The sequence below is a fragment of the Chlorocebus sabaeus genome, chromosome 21 (genome assembly GCF_047675955.1).
Source record: "Chlorocebus sabaeus isolate Y175 chromosome 21, mChlSab1.0.hap1, whole genome shotgun sequence".
NCBI lineage: Eukaryota > Metazoa > Chordata > Mammalia > Primates > Cercopithecidae > Chlorocebus > Chlorocebus sabaeus.
This window is the reverse complement of record NC_132924.1, coordinates 74650664-74667293: the sequence shown is the minus strand read 5'-3', so window position 1 is coordinate 74667293 and position 16630 is coordinate 74650664. Positions and strand designations below refer to the sequence as shown.

The window sequence follows — 16630 nt, the reverse complement described above, 5'->3', positions numbered from 1 at the left end:
CTACTGGTATCTGACAGCCTGACTAGGTAGTTTAAGTGCTTTATGTCTCATATATAATTCCATTGATTCCTCAGTATTCTGGGCACTAAGGACACAAAGGTGAACATGACACAATCCTTTCCCCTAGGAGGCTCATACTCCAGTGGGGGAGACACACAAGTTGGATGACCAATCATTTCAGTTTGCCTGGGACTAAGGAGTTTCCCGGGATGCGGGGCTTTTGGTTTTCAAACAGGGATAGTCCTGCATAAGTTAAGATGAGTTACCCATTCTAGAAGTGGCCAGGAAAATATAACACAAGGCAAAAAGTGCTGAAATTTGTATGCATGACGTAAATACTCAGAGGGAGAAAAAACAACTTAGTTTGATGGTTCAGGGAAAGCTTCCCAAAGAGACATGTAAACAGATTGTAGAAGGATGAAAGTATTTTGCTGGATGGAGAAGGGGGCATTTTAGGAAGAGAGTAGTAGATATAGGGGTGTTCAGTAATACTCAAGTTCTGCCTACCTAGAGCACAAGGCTAGTGCACATGGACATGCATGTGGGAGCAAGAGGTGTAGGGGAGTGGATGGAAGCTACAAGACTGGAAGGAAAACAGTTCTGAGTCATGGTATGGAGTTTTGTTTAGTCTGAAGATCTCCCTACTTACATTGAGACCTTAGTGTAATGGAACTGCAGCTTTTAAAATCTCCATCTTGGATGATGTACCTTATTCCTGAACTTGGGAGCATTTAAGATGAGTTTCACCATACATCAACCAAATAGGAAAGCTGTGGTTCTCCCTAGAATTCCCAAGCATTTTGGCATAATTTCCTGGCTACCTCCAGTGTCCTAGGTATTGTTTTCACCTGGGATGTGAGGTTGACTAAGAAATGTTCCATGAGTATGAAAAAGTCATCCAGGGAAATAGCCATTTCTATGTACAGGGAAGGGTGAGAATAGTCTGACTTGTAACATAGTCTATGTTGAACTGGATTGCTATTTCTTAATACATTACTTATGAGTTGCTAAAATGTGCAGTCACAATATAACTTAACTGAACTCCAAAAAATATGCATTCATACATAATGATAGACATAGACAGCCATGGATACAGGCATCCTTTGGAGCTTGACTCTAAGAAGAGTCAGAGAATTACCAAAGACACTCAGAATACTGGGCAATCACAAAGGCAACCTCACTGATGTCTGCGATTATCCAGGAAGGAGGGAATCAGGAGAAGAATGCTAGTGAGGGGAAACTGACAAGGCTGTGGCAGATTCTGAAAGTCACCAGGCCATAAAATTAACTCCAATTCCATATAATACCCAAATTTCAGGTTTCCAAGATGAATATTCAGAGATGAGGAAAACATTGAAGAAGTATTATTCTTGACTACCGAGTCTTTATGACCACATAGACCAGGAGGAAATCAAATATATAGCAATTCCTTTTATATGCTAGAATGTGATGCAAGAGGGATTAGAAAACACGACAAAGTCAAGAAAAAATACTTTTGATAAGTTTTAGGGAGAAAAGGATATATTGCTGGATACCTAGAATCTACACAGAATCTTTCAATACCTTGCCACTAAATGTGACGGCAAGGTCTAGGAGTGAGCGAGAGGCTACAATTCTGTTAGGTAAGGACCCTGGGAAGACAGAAGAAGCATGAAGAAAAAGTAGTGGAAATAGAGGATAAAGTTTCAGCAGCACTAAGAACAGAGAAAGGTGGCAATAAGTTGTTTCAGTGTTGTTTTTAATAGATTGGTTTATTGGGGACAGGTATTGTGACACAGTTTTATATAATTCACACACTGTGTCTAAAATTATGCCATTACTAGAAGATCAAAGCTTTGCACAAATGAGATGCTAGTTTCATATAACTGTAATGGGGGATGTATTTTCAAATAACTTGTTTGTTCTTTTCCATAATACAGATCTATATCCCCACAATGGGCTGAGTTTGTGTTTTTCATTCTGGAGCTCTTAATAAAGAACAGGAAAGGTGTGATGTTGGATATTTCGGAAGAAAATTCCATTTGTGCACTTTTAAAGTTAATTCCAATTCAGATTTAAATTCTGTTTAATAGATGCCAGTTTGTTGAAAGAAACAGTTGTATGAAGAATGAATGCCAGCCTTGTAAAAAGACAAAGGAGAGACTAAAGGGAAGATAGTGGATGGCAGAGTGGGATGGGAGCTAATATTCACCCAGTAAATACTGTATGTTGACCCTCAGTAAAATAGGTTGCATGCTTTTAAATCACTTGCTCTTCCGAGAGGGTAAACCATTTTCTGCAGATCTCACATTAAGCAGCAGATGCACGAACAAAGCCTAGCTCCATGTAGTGCCAACATCCAAGAACATCAAGTTATGTGATTCTGCTACAAATATACACTTAACTTTTATAGTAAAATTACTTATGTATGTACAGACAAGGGCTATGTCTGGTAATCTGCAATACACTTCGGCCAGGTGATTCTCAACTTCTTTTTATCAGTTTTCATTATGAAATTGGAAACTTTAAAAACACTGTAAATTACCTGCTGATTTTCTGAAGACAAAAATGTGAAAATTCAGATTTTGATATATTAAATATTTTTAAAGAACTCAGCGATTACGTGCATAGAAACAGGGACTGAACACGTTTTACCAGAAAATGTGTGTGTGTATGCATTTTACATATTGGAAAAAGTGAGAAATGAAATGGTAATGAGGGCATGAATGAGGAGTCGGGAGACCTGACTTTGTGTAACATTACTTTCAAACCAGAAGGATCTGTTCCAAGGGTTGTCTTTCAGCTTCCTTCAGGCAAGTCCTAACATCCATTTCTTGAACTCGTTGCCCTTACCGACTCTGGAAGTTGAGTGTGGGTCATGTCTCTGGCAATCATGATAATGATAATAAGGTGATTCTGTGCTAATATTTATGAATAAGATTACAATTCCATGTGAGGGAGAATGGAGGTAGTCAACAATAACAAAACTATGTATGTCTTGTCTCAAACTTATAAAAGAATGCTGTATGTTGTAGGCCAGGTTCAGTTCTTCTGAGGGCCAGTGATCTAAGAAGAAATGGAGCAATTTGTTAAAGGATACAGACTTACAGCTAGATAGGAGTAAGTTCTGGTGTTCTACACCACTGTAGGATGACTATAATTTAAAATATGTAGTCTCAAACAGCAAGATGGAGGATATTGAATGTTCCCAACACAACTAAATTATAAATGAGATGATGGATATGCTAATTACCCTCATCTGATCACTATACTTTATAAGTTTCAAAATATCACTATATACTCCATGAATATGTATACTTATTATTTGGCAGTTGAAAGATTTTATAAAAGGACATAGAAACATGTCACTTAGCAAGGAATTTTTTTATGTGTTAGGGTGGAACCTTGAATGCTGGTGGGAACTCTTCCCAAATACCCACATAAAAGTCACCTGTAAGGGGTGCACTTCTCACCCCACCTGTGCTATATTCACCACCAAACCTTGGACACCAACAAAGGCAAGGGGGTGCCACCTGACTCTCTGATATCCTCAATCTCACTGGGATTCACCAAAGTGAAAGCCACTTCCAATGAGTCTGAGTGGTCCTTCTCTTCCATTTTCAGACCAAAACAGCATTTTGGGTTTAAGCTACAATTGAAGATTTGGTCTACCACTCACTATCTTTGAGAAAATTCCCCTAATGTTTCTGAACTGCAACTGCCTCACTTGTAAATATTCTAGTCATTTCATAGGACTGTTTTGAGGAGCAAACAAGATAAAATATATGAAAATGTTTAAAGATGAAGCACTGTATACTTATTTTTGACATTCTTGGAATATTCAGGGCCTGGGAGTCAAATGCTACTTCAATATGGACAGTGTGAAGACTCTTAATTCTTGTCCTGGGCTGCAACAATATTTTTATCACCAACTAGTTTGATAGCCTGGCTTCTTTAAGCTTCATTTTCTGTGTTTGTAAAATAGCAGTAATAGCATCTCCCATTAAGCATTGTGGTGGTGATTAAATGAGTTTTACAAAATGCCTAATACATACCAAGTGCTTAATAATGGTAGCTATTCATATTTTTTTCTCTGGCTTAATAGTTACTAAATAAGACTCCCTTGGAGATAAAATTTACATATGAGGTCAGTGCCCCAAAATAAATTACTAAGCAACACTAGCGAAAAAGAAAGATAACCATTCCTGTCATTTTATTTATCTGAAAATACATTCACATTATTTTGATGCCCAATTAAAACTGGAGAAAGTGAAGTAAGAAGAACAGAATGAAGGGGTCCTGTCATCCTCCATAGGTGAGTGTTGTGCTTAGTGGAAAGTTGAATTAAGATCTTTATATTACAACAAACTCAACAAGTAGGGCTTAAGAAGTTTTCAGAGATAGGTAACCTTATGATAAGTTTGAGACTACATTTATGCAAAACTAATTTTATGAGCATAACGAATAGACTTTTTTTTTCTTTTGCCTTTAGTAGATCCAGTTAACCTTCTCAGACACAGAATTTCTTTTCTTTATACTAGTAATTTGGCTTACTTAACTGTATTAAACTGAAATGTGAAATGTGTTGATTAAAGTTTTTATGATTCATCCATTTTTATTATACAATTAACTCAGTCTGTAATATAATCTCATCTAATTAAATATGGAATCATCTGATAAACACTAGTAATAAATACTGTTTAACGATGTCATTTTTTATTGTTAAAAAAAAGAAAAAGAATTTTCCTTTCTAATGTGTTCAGCTTTGACAGTAGTTAAAAATATATCTCTGGGCTGGGTGTGATCCTGGGAAGTCGAGGCTGCAGTGAGCAGTGATTGCACCACTGCACTCCAGCCTGGGTGACAGAGCGAGACTCCATCTCAAAAAAAAGAAAAAAAAAATATATTATATATTCTCCATATATATGCACATATATATACACACACACACGTATCTATATAGGTGTATATATATGTGTATGTATACACATATATACAGGTATACATATATACACACGTATTTTTATTCCTCATGCTTGGCCTGGCCTACCCTTCTGCCATTGCAACCTTGGGATATGAGGGACCCTACCCTTCCTGCATCACCACCCTGGGATGTGGCGGATCCAGGGGCGGCAATCCAGGTGCCACAGGCAGCCTGGGACTAAAGCTGGGGGCAAGGGAAGGGCCTTAGTCACTGCCTTTCTATAAGGTTATTTTAAACAGCTCTAAGATTTGCACGGGCATAATTTGTCTATGACCTACTTGTTCAGGAGAGAGTTTTAGAAAACCAATAGAGCAACCAGTTACTTTGGTTTCAGTATTGGCAAAAAGGACCTGGAACATTAATTGGAGGGAGCCCTGCCTTGTGAAAGGGGCATCTCTTTTTAACTCCCACCTTGTCATATACCATACTCTGCGGCTGTTATAATGTGAAGAAATGCTTAGGGACAGCATGAGCTTACTGTTATACAAAGGATATTTTAGAGAAGCATAAACTAGGAAGATGTGTGACCAAGAGGTGGCAGGGGTCGCCCTTGCTCCTTTCCTGTATTTTGGGGTCAGAATCAAATAAATTACTTTGAAAGAAAAAACAGTTCTCATCCACCTTTTTTTGTTCATAAACTTATCCTTTATCTTTAGTAATGCCCTTTTAATGTCAGTATTAATATCAGCCCTCATGTCTTTGGATATCAAGTATATTTATATATTTTTTTCTATAGCTTGGTAAAAAGAATCCATGATAATAATTTGCCCTTCTGAGAGGCCTTCTTTCCATAACACTCACATGATGGGATTGGTAAAATCATTAAAATAAAAGAATGGTAATATATGTTACTGTTTAACCAAACAAAAAGTAGAAATGGAAGAAAATGCTTTAAAAATTTTAAGTATTTTTTGATCAGCAACTGTAAGGAGAAAATACAGAGGCTTACAGAAAAAAGGCCAAATTTATTCTTGTTAAGATAAAGTGGCAGTGAGTTAAAAGAGATCTTAGCCATCACCGAATCCAAACCATTCAATTAACAAATTAAAGCTAGAGAGGTTAAATGTAATTTTGCACTAACCTGTAAATTCAAAATTGTGGATGGAAAAAACATAAGCTATTACTAACATAATGACTTATGACACACAAAAGGAATTTTGAAAAACATTACCTGCATATTGAAAAAGAGCGGAATTATAGTTCTCATGTGGGGATGAAGTGGTAATACATTTTACCCAGTTAGGGTAAACCATCTTCTGGTTTATTATTCAATTATAGGATGCCCAAAGAATAATATCAGTCTGCTTTGGTTTGACTTCCTCAGTTTAACTAAGTTCCTTCATACCTTTGACAGTGTTGGTATCTCTGTGGGCTGAATGTGATCCCAGTTATGTATCTATTAAAGATCTAGGTGATACAAATGCCAGCCAACTACTTTAATTCCAGAAAGAATTATTTTCCAACACCAAAGGAAAAAAAGTGGCAGTGTTGTTTTAATATGCCAGTCACCAACAGGATAGGATCTTGAGGAAATTTTAGGGTAATTTTGACTCAGCCATTTTCACTTTATGTGCTAAGTTTAGAACTTAATCTCAGCCTAAGATATGATTCCAAAGTATGTAATGATACAGATTGTTAGCATGAGACAATCTGCAGTTCACGCACAAGAAGCAGAACATGTTCAGTCTCGAGAGAGGAAAACTAATAAGCTATATGAGCAACTGTTCCACAAATAATAGAATAATCATCATCTATTTGTCATAGAACATTACCTTGGTGAGTGACAAACAGGACTGTCCAATGAAAGATGCTAGCAGCGTTTTCTGGGTTGCCTAGCAATGAGCTACCTGGGACAAGGGTCCCCTCTTCCAGCAGGACGGCACTTCTCACGCAGCTCACATCCAGCTCCAAAGGTTGTCTGCAACTCTCTTAATCAACAATTCCCCAAGTTCAGACTGTCTTCCCTGCCTTCACAAGGCCATTCATCATATAAAAATGATGGAGTAGAAGGAAGGAACATGGTCCTTCTTTGGCAGCAGAGAGCATGGTGTCTCCAGCTGTGAGCATTCCTGCCCTCTCTTCCTGGGACGTTAAGGGGTGAGGGTCTGGGTACCGCACACTGTTACCCTCTGCCAGGAAGTTTCCCTGCTTCTGTGCTACCTTGTGTGCTATTGTGCTGTTTGTCTATGCTTAGCCTCTCCAGAAGTGCCTAAACAAGGGCCTGATTTGTTAGATTCAGGAAAAATGCTTGGGCCAGGTGTGGTGGCTCACTCCTGTAATCCCAGCACTTTGGGAGGTCGACGTGGATGGATCACGAGGTCAGCAGTTCAAGACCAGCCCGGCCAAGTTGGTGAAACCCCATTTCTACTAAAAATACAAAAATTAGCCAGATGTGGTGGCAAGTGCCAGTAATCCCAGCTACTCAGGAGGCTGAGGCAGAGAACTGCTTGGACCCAGGAGGCAGAGGTTGCAGTGAGCCAAGATCGTGCCACTGCACTCCATCCTGGGTGACAGAGTGAGACTCCATCTCTCTGGAGAAAAAAACCAAAAAAGCTTGAAGACAAACACAACTGCCCCCCACCCCACAAATGTGTTTATGTTGCAGCTATCTTTATTTACAAATATATTCTCAAATAAATGTTGGTGAGAGGAATAGTTCCTTTGCTTTCTATTATTGGCTGTAGGACAAAGAAAATGTTTTAGAATTATAAAAATTGTTTGTAAAAAATGGCATTTATTTTAACTTGTTTTATTTAACAGTTATTTATACATAACTGACATCAAGGTGAATAATTCATTGTTATTTGTAAAAGTCCATCTGCGATTAAACCAATTTAAACTTCTGGGTGCCTAAAACATTCTCTATGTGAAACCAGAAGATTTGTTAAGTAAGATTGTTGATAAGATGTAAGAGTCGCTAATAAAAGTGTATTTAATTACAGAGTCAAGTTTTCATCCTTTCATGTTCAGTTGGAAAGACATTTAGGGGTGGGGGAGTGTGACTAGGATAGAGAGCAAATGTTCATCCTGTTAGAATGAGCCAGCAATGGTGAAGTGTCTCACAGCAGGAAAAATGACCTCTAACTTCAGGAATAGGGAGATGAAGCACCTCCAGATCTTGCCTGGATGGTAGTGGTGAGAAGAGAGACTGGACAGGAGACTTCTTTTCATGTGAAAGGATTGTGGTATAAAAACATTTGAGGGGGCTGGCTCATGTCTATAATCCCGGCACTGTGGGAGGCTGAGGCGGGCGGATCACTTGAGGTCAGGAGTTTGAGACCAGCCTGGCCAACATGGTGAAACCTCACCTCTACTGAGGTGTGGTAGCGCACACCTGTAATCCCAGCTACTCGGGAGGCTGAGGCAGGAGAAGCGCTTAGAACCCGGGAGGCGGAGGTTGCAGTGAGCCGAGATTGCACCACTGCGCTCCAGCCTGGAGTCTCAATTAATAAGTAAGTAAGTTTGAGGGACTCTGTCATGAAAAGTAAAGGGAAGCCATAAGCCTTTTAACTGACTGGTAGTTGAAAGAAACATTAGGAAAGTAAGAGCCAGTGAAGTTTTTGTGAGTGAGCAGTACAGAGGGTGGGGGAGGTAAGTGGGAATTATCAACTCTGAACTATCACAAAAGTTAACGTAGTATAAAGAGCATGTGTGTGGAGCTAGGAGCCCCCCTAACTTACTGCTGGTATCTTAGGGACTCATGTCTCTTGAGGCCTGATGACTGGTTTTATCCAGGCTGGAAGAAATGATGCCCCAAATTATGAAATCAGCCTGGGTCAGCTAGAAAGACGTAAAACGTTACACCAGTTGTAAGTTAAGGTCAAATAAGTTAATTAATAAAAAAGCTGGCTCTAGTTCAGTTAGAGGTAGGACACTCACTATTTGTTTTGACATCCTTGTTCCTTTTGTTCAACTATAAAGTGGAGTTTACTGATTTATGCTTGTTTAATAGAGGAAAATATGTTGTAAAGTATAAAAATGGAACCAACTTATTAACATAAAAATATAGCTACTCTATCGAGAGGCTGTTTTTTGTTCTAAATGGCATCAGCATTGCTTTGACCTTATCAGTCACATTTCCTTAGAAAACTCAGTTAACTCCTTCGAGATTTGATCTTCTCTTTTGTACATGTTGTGACTGTCATCTGGGATGATGGATGTAAAAGCACATTAAAATAAAAGTTAAAATAAAAAGTTAAAATAATGCCTTACACATTAGTATTTCTACTATTGTTATAAGAAATTCCCAGCTATATAAGATGATACATATTCTAGATAATTATGACAATATAACCTCCTTATGAATGACTGAAGACTCAACCCCTTTGGAAGCCAGTTTCTGGAGCTATGGAACTGTTAATAATTCTGAAGAAACACTGTTTTTATTCATTGTAGCACACTCTGGCCATGGGATTATATGTTTCTTTCCAAATCAAAGTTTCTTTTAGAATTGTTCACTTTTTGAAGTCTACTGTAATTACGAAAGTACTGGAAAAGTAAGTAATGCCAAAAGGAGAGGCTTTCTACATATTATTGGTATATACAAGATTAAAAAATTCTAACATTTATTGAACACTTACTGAACATATCTATGTTAAGTGCTAAATACCAACTCTGGAATAAGACTGCTTAGGTTCAAATTCTGGCTCTATCATATAGTACTTATAAAAATATCTATAGCTCAGTTTCCTTACCTATAAAATAAGGATAATAATATAGACTTTCTAGAGTTTCTGGGAAGATTAAATCAGCTAGTACATGTAAATCACTTGGAATAACAGTTGGCATGTACTAAGTCCACAATAAGCGTTCCTCCCCTCTCCTCCCCTTCCTCATTTCTTTCTCATCTTTTTCCTCCTCCTCCTCCCTCCTACTCCTTGTCTATAACCTGCCTACCGAAGATCTCACAGCTGGGGAGCTACAGGGCTAGCACACAGTGCAACTCTGCAGCCCATACTTTTGGCCACTCAGAGATACTAATTGATATGTCCAAATGCTGTTTATAAGATTTAGAGCTTTCCTTAGTGAGATTTTAAAAGGGTATTCTTTTACATTTATTTCTAACTGAAAATGTTTCATATGTTTACTGACTTTTTATACACTTTAAAGTTAGGAACATTTCTCCTAGAAAATTTAGAAAGCTACTCAAAGGCATGAAGCATTATTAAGAAAATATATTGAGTTCAAATTCTCTCTAACCACTTCCCAGCTTGCTACATCATGATGGATACCAACCACTAACCATGAAATGAATGCAATTTTTCCATTTACATTAAATGTTACGTTGAAGATATTATGCAGTATTTTTCATACTTTCTGGAATTGCATACAAATAATGTTTTATAGTAGCAGATGTGTGACATCACATGAAAAACTTGTAAAACCTTTACATGAAAATCACATCTGCCAGTCTCCACTATCATTTTAACTACAGTTATATGGTTTGCTTCTCTGTCTCTGCCAGAGAAGGCAGTTTTGCATGAAAGTTGTCCCAGCAAATCGTGTCTTCTGGACCAGCAGCTAGTTAAGCAAATTGTGTAGCTGCCACTAAAACCAAAATGTACCCAGCAGACATAATTTCACAAAAGAGGAGAGAGAACCACATTTGTACAAAAGTCACAGCTGTTCAACTCTCCATTTTGCACATTGTTATTAAAAATTTTCCTATCTTTATGAACAGTGACAGTTACATTCCTAGCTAGCAATTTTAGGACTTCTTAATACATAGTGCTAAGTGCTGCACCATCACGGATTTGGTGTCTGTCAGGAAAAATTGGGCTAAGTTCTTTCTGCTGCTACATAGTCAGTTTGCACAGACAGCAGATAAAATTTACAAAGATGTTGAGTAGGGCCCATTGTTCTCTAAAATAGCTGTGTGTTGCCTCTACTAATCCAAATGAGGGCCAATATTTTTATGTTAAGGTCCAAACAATAAGGATTCCCTTTCTTTCACGTCTTGCTCTCGGTGGCCATGTTGTCCAGGGCTACTCCGAAGTGGTGGGTAATGGAGCTGGTGGCTCAGAATGCCTGGGTCAGCAGCCTGTCTCCTGAGGCTCTGGATGCAGCATGACCTCGCATTGTTGGGCATCCTGCTGTAGAACAGTACTACAGGGAGGCCAGGGAGGAGACGTTCTTGAGGAATCCCTCATTCTTCTCCAGGGATGGGTCCCAAAGGCTTGTTCAGACCATTATGGGTTATAAATGCTAAATCTATAGCAGGCATTTTGGTTAAGAGTTTGGAGTCTGGGCTCCGCAGTCAAACTACCTGGGTCCAAATTTCAGCCCCTCATCTCGATAATGTGTGGTTCTAGGTAAGTTACTTAACTTCTTTAGCCAGGGTTTCCTCATCTGTAAACTTAAGACAATTTAGCTCATTATCACGAATTACAAATGTGATAGAAACTGTTAAGCACTGAGACCAGTTAATGGCACATACTAAGCACTCAATAAAGGTTAACAATTTCCATAACATGATGACGATTTTTCTGGTTCTTGAATATATTAAACCTACAATCTTAGAATTGAATTTGCAGGGGACAGAACAGTGGCATAGTGGGGTAAAGTCAGTTAGAGTGGTGAAAGCCTGCTCAATCCAGGTTTCTCATTTTCTAGCTGTGTAAATTATCTTCTGCTATTGATTGCTGGAATTCCTATTTGCTTGTCTGTGGCTGAGAGGAAAATTTGTGTTTATGCAACCGTGCTAGAGACATTACATTGATTTCAATCAGTGCCCAACCTGCAACTTCTATTCCCAGTTGTTGGTCTATCGGAAGAGAGGTGCTAACTGCTAAATTGGACCTCTTGTGCCCATGCATGTAAGCTTTTTTGCTACTGGGTTGGAAGGTGGAATCTTTTCATATCTTGTAAAGAGTACCTCCAATTGTATGAATGGGTGTGTAATTAAACATAAAAATGATAGCTGTACAGATAATCCATTGCTTATTATCATTAATAGTATCAGTAAATCAACATTTTCTTGACTATATATTAACAAAAAAGATATTGCTTTGTTATATGAACTAAATATTAATATTACCAATTAAAATATAATTCCTTAAGATATTAATGCTATCACTATAATTATGAATGGAATCTTAATCTAGACAGTTTTTATTTTATATTTGTAATACATATACTGAAAATGTTGAGATAGCAACTTTAGACATTTACCAATCTTTTATGGTAAGAAATTAGGTGACTTTCTTCTTCCAACAAAAACACTCTACATACTGAAAGTGATGAATAACCTCTATGTTTACTTATATATTCTTATAGTTACCATAAACAAGGCTACTATTCAGAACCAATATATACCTTGTGAAAATAATAGCGTAATAGAGATGAGATACAGAATTAAAACAAACCATGTAAATAGGTGTATTCCAATTAAAATATTTCAAAAGTTTTTTTGGGATGATGGAAGATATTCCCCATTTCAAGTAATGTATACATCATATACAATAACAGGTATCTTAATTGTGTTTATGAAGTTTTTCAAAAGGATGTTTCCAATAAATATTGGGATAATATTCTACTTAACATTGTCTTTAAGTTTGAATTATCTGTTTATTTGTCTCAGTTTTCTGCGTGGCCTGCTACACCCACACACCTAATTACTGACACTGATCAACTCTATAAAATCATACAATAGGGACAAGACCATAACAAATAATAGAACTGAGTGTAACTGGAAGGAAATTAAACTATTTTGACCCACTGTGACCTGTATATACAACCTCCCAATCACTTAAAATCTAAAACTATTAAAACATGTCAGCCTGATCTAATTATAGAAGACATGACTGACTAAATTCTATATAATTCTCTGACTATGGCTGTGTTACATGGAAAATGAAGTGGAGAAATGTAGAGAGAAGAATAATGTAGGCAAACACACACACACAAAACATCTGAAGTATAAAGATAACAAGAAAAATTTTCATTTAGGGTTACAGCCAGTGTCCAATTTCATAATTAATTACAAAGAATCTACCAGCAGCATATCTTCACTTGCAGAACACACATCTCAATGATCAAGAAGGGATGAAGCATAGCTTTCTGACATAGGGTTGTCTTGCCTCTCTGTTAGATGATTAGGACAGAGAAGAAAGGTTTTAGTTAAACCTTTTCCTGCATTGGAAGTTAGCTTGACAGGAGCTGAAGATGTGAAAAAACAATCTGAAGAATTAAAATAGGGTAGGAGCCAGCAAACTATGACCTGCAGGCAATATATGACCAACTGCCTGTTTTTGTAAATAAAGTTTTGGTGGAGCATAGCTGATGTTGCCGGTGGTTGCTTTCAAGCTACAACAGCAGAGCTAAGTAGCTGTAACAGAGGCCGTATCATCCTCCACCCCAAATATTTGCTATCTGGGTTTTTATGGATTTTGCCAACATATGCACTAAGGAATGGTTCTTTTTCAATGATTCTGTGAGGAAATATACTAAAGATAAGATATGATATGCCTCACACTCAATTCTCTTTCCTTACATGGAATTTCCTTGAATATCTGATGTAATAGGCTTAGACACAGCACAGTTTGATTCAGTGAATTAAGACAAGCTAGCATTTATGTGAAACATTTAGTGTTATATTTATTTATGGACTATAACTATGTTATTTAAAACATATGGGTACTTTAATTCATCAGCAATCTAGTGGGACACAGAGGCCTTATAACTATTTATAAATGATGTCCCTTTATTTTTGCAGTTAGAGATACCTCTATGTACTTATCTTACTTTTTTGTATCTGTTCAGTGTCTGTGTGACACCATACATTAGATACTATGCTAGAAGACTGCATATGGAAAATGAACTGAATTCACCTTCACTGTGAATCTGGAAATGACTGTGGAGCCAAAACTGGGGCTTTTCCAAAGGAAAATGATGGGTGAAAGTAGTTAAGACAAGTGCTCCTGAGGGAGATCCTCAGGGGCAGAGAGCACACACATTTCACTTATCTGTACACCTCCAGTGCCAAGAAGGGCTTGACACCTAATAAAAGCTCAGTAATGGTTTTTGAATATTGTTACAAAAACAATTTAGCACTAAAGCCAACCTGTAACCCTTGACCATCTGTAATTATTAAACAGAATGTGGTTGGAAAAAACAAAGTAAGATCTTGAGGAACAATGTGAAAGTCTTGTTTTTCAACCTTTGGATTTCTTGGGTAGTGTTTCCCATAAGGAATATATAGGCTTTGTTATTCACCCAAATAACTTTAGGAACATTAAACAATAGACAAGAATGAAAAACAATCGTCTATTGGGAGAGAGAGTTCTAGAAACATAAATCACATATTTAACTTTTAAAAATTATGAATATTACTTAATTTTCCAAGAAACACATGTGTATGTAATTTAAACCTGAATAGTTTCTTTGTTCTGAATAAAAGGATGCATGGGGGGATCATTCATACCACAACAAATTATTGCAATGTAACCTCCAATAGGTAACATAAAAGTCCAATGTACTGAAAGAATACTGTTGATTTGGAATGAGGTCCTAGAAAAGAAAAAAACTAAATTTTATTTTATTTTTCAACTAAAAAATATGGCTGATTCATTTAATTGACTTCAAAATCTGTTTTAATAGAACATCTCGTTTGCACAACCAGTCAGCTCCCAACATTTTGATTGCAAAATGAAAGGCATTTACTTTGATATCTTTAATTATCACTCATTTAGAGGACAGTGTGAAACACACTTTTTCAATTGGTGTTTTAGAATCGTTGAGTCAAAGGAAAGGAATGACAAATTAGCCAGCTGGAGAGGAAAGAAGCAGCTAGCTAGTGCTGCTAGTCTTGCTGGATACTTCGAAATAAGATGAAAGGGAAATGAAGGGGCTGTTAGCTACACATGCTCGATAAATAAAATACTAACATAATTTCACAACATATTAATAAGAAGTTAATATCACACTTAGAGACTTACTCAACATAATAAGTGCCATAAATGGGATCATCGATTTTTTCCCAGCCATATGGAAGCTCTGAAAAATAAAGAGTTATTTCTTTCAGTAAATAAAGAACAGATAACACAATTTCTAATAAAAAGTAATATAATTTAATTGTTCATGGATTGCAGAAATGGTCTACCAAAGTGGAACAAAGCATTCAGAGTCAGCAACAAATTTCAGAACATATTATAGAAACTATAAGCGGCACTGACTTGAAAATTGGCAGTTAAAACCCAGAGCTCTCTTCTCTGCAGATACACTGCTGGGTCTAGCCATTTGTCTCATGCCAAATAGTAGGATGGCATGTCATCATGTTATCACCATTTAGTGCAATATAGAAGGCAAATCGCTTTCCTGCAAGTGCATATGGTTCTCTTATTTATTTGTATTGCTAAGGGAGCATTTCAGGACAAAGACTACATTTTCAAAATATATTTCTGAGGATGGCAAATTGTTTCTGAAGACTAAAACAAAGACATTATAAATTCTCAATTGATACCCCACTATTTGAGATGGTAGGCTTGCTGTTACTCCACATGGGTCAGAATTTGAATGCTGCCAATACACTCTTTGGGCTTATTTTAAAAATAACGTCTAAAATTGTGAACATGCTTTCCTTGATAATATAGTTCATGTTTTCAATTCTCCATGGCTAATTCACACATACACACATTAAAAAATATCAACAATACTATAAATCCTATTACAGGCAAAAACATGCTGTCTGAAAACTAGGCTTTGCTTCCTAATATTGTTTTCCAAATACACCAAGGTTTTATAATTATTAACTCCTACAAATATGAAGAAAACTATTTTTCTTGATAGATATTTTTACATAAATATAATTTGAAACCTAAGATACATTGATAAGTTTAAATGTATTTCAGTGAAGTTTAAAAGTTTTATTATTATAGTAATAATACATATCACTGTAGACAAAGCACAGTTATCAAAAGAAAACTGGAATTACCTGCAATCCTGCCACCCAGAAATAACCACCATTAATATTTTGGTGAATATCCTTCAAATAATTTTCTATGCATATATGTGCAAATACTTTTAAAAGAAATTACATCATAAAGTGCATATTACTTTTACAGCCTGATATTTCTACTTAACAGAATATCAAGGATGTCACTCAATGTGAATGTGTGTTATTGCACAATATCATTTTTAAGGTGGCAACAGTAGTAGTCTGCTGCATGGCTAGAAGCTGTGTAATTCTATCATTTTTCTATTATTGAACATTTGGGGCTTTCCAGTTTTTACCTGTCATGTGTCATCTGTATTGGACCTACTAAAATGTAAATCTTTTATCATTTTTCTATAATATAGTATTGACAAATTCCTAGATGTGAGATTTTGGATCAAAGGGCATGCATCCTTTTATTGTTTTTGACATATATGACCAGATTTCCACCTTCCTAACTCATGAAAAAGTACTAATTTATAATCTCACTGAGAGTGTATGAGTGGTTTGGTTTCTCTGTACCATCAAATTAAACACAGATCCACAATTCTGCACCCAAAACTTTTAGAAACATATACATTTTAGAGTTTAGAAGTTTTGCAATTTTAGAAAGTTAACACAGAGCAAATGCTTTCTCTTTCATAACACTCTAAGTAGAGTTGGGGAAAGCAGTTTATAATCGAACATATGAGTATTTCTGCAGCCAAAGATATGATTCATATGAAGAAGGATAACTT

The 16630-nt window shown here is 36.7% G+C and overlaps 1 protein-coding gene across 7 annotated transcripts in view; it reads right to left on the bottom strand.

Annotated features, from left to right (window-relative positions):
• Window positions 1-16630, bottom strand: part of MAGI2 (membrane associated guanylate kinase, WW and PDZ domain containing 2) — a 1465424-nt gene that overhangs the window by 354169 nt on the left and 1094625 nt on the right. For all 7 annotated transcript variants that reach the window (XM_073009192.1, XM_073009190.1, XM_073009193.1 and 4 more), the window contains one exon: window positions 14899-14956. In XM_073009192.1, the coding sequence (XP_072865293.1) occupies window positions 14899-14956 (58 nt within the window). The remainder of the gene's footprint in view (window positions 1-14898; window positions 14957-16630) is intronic.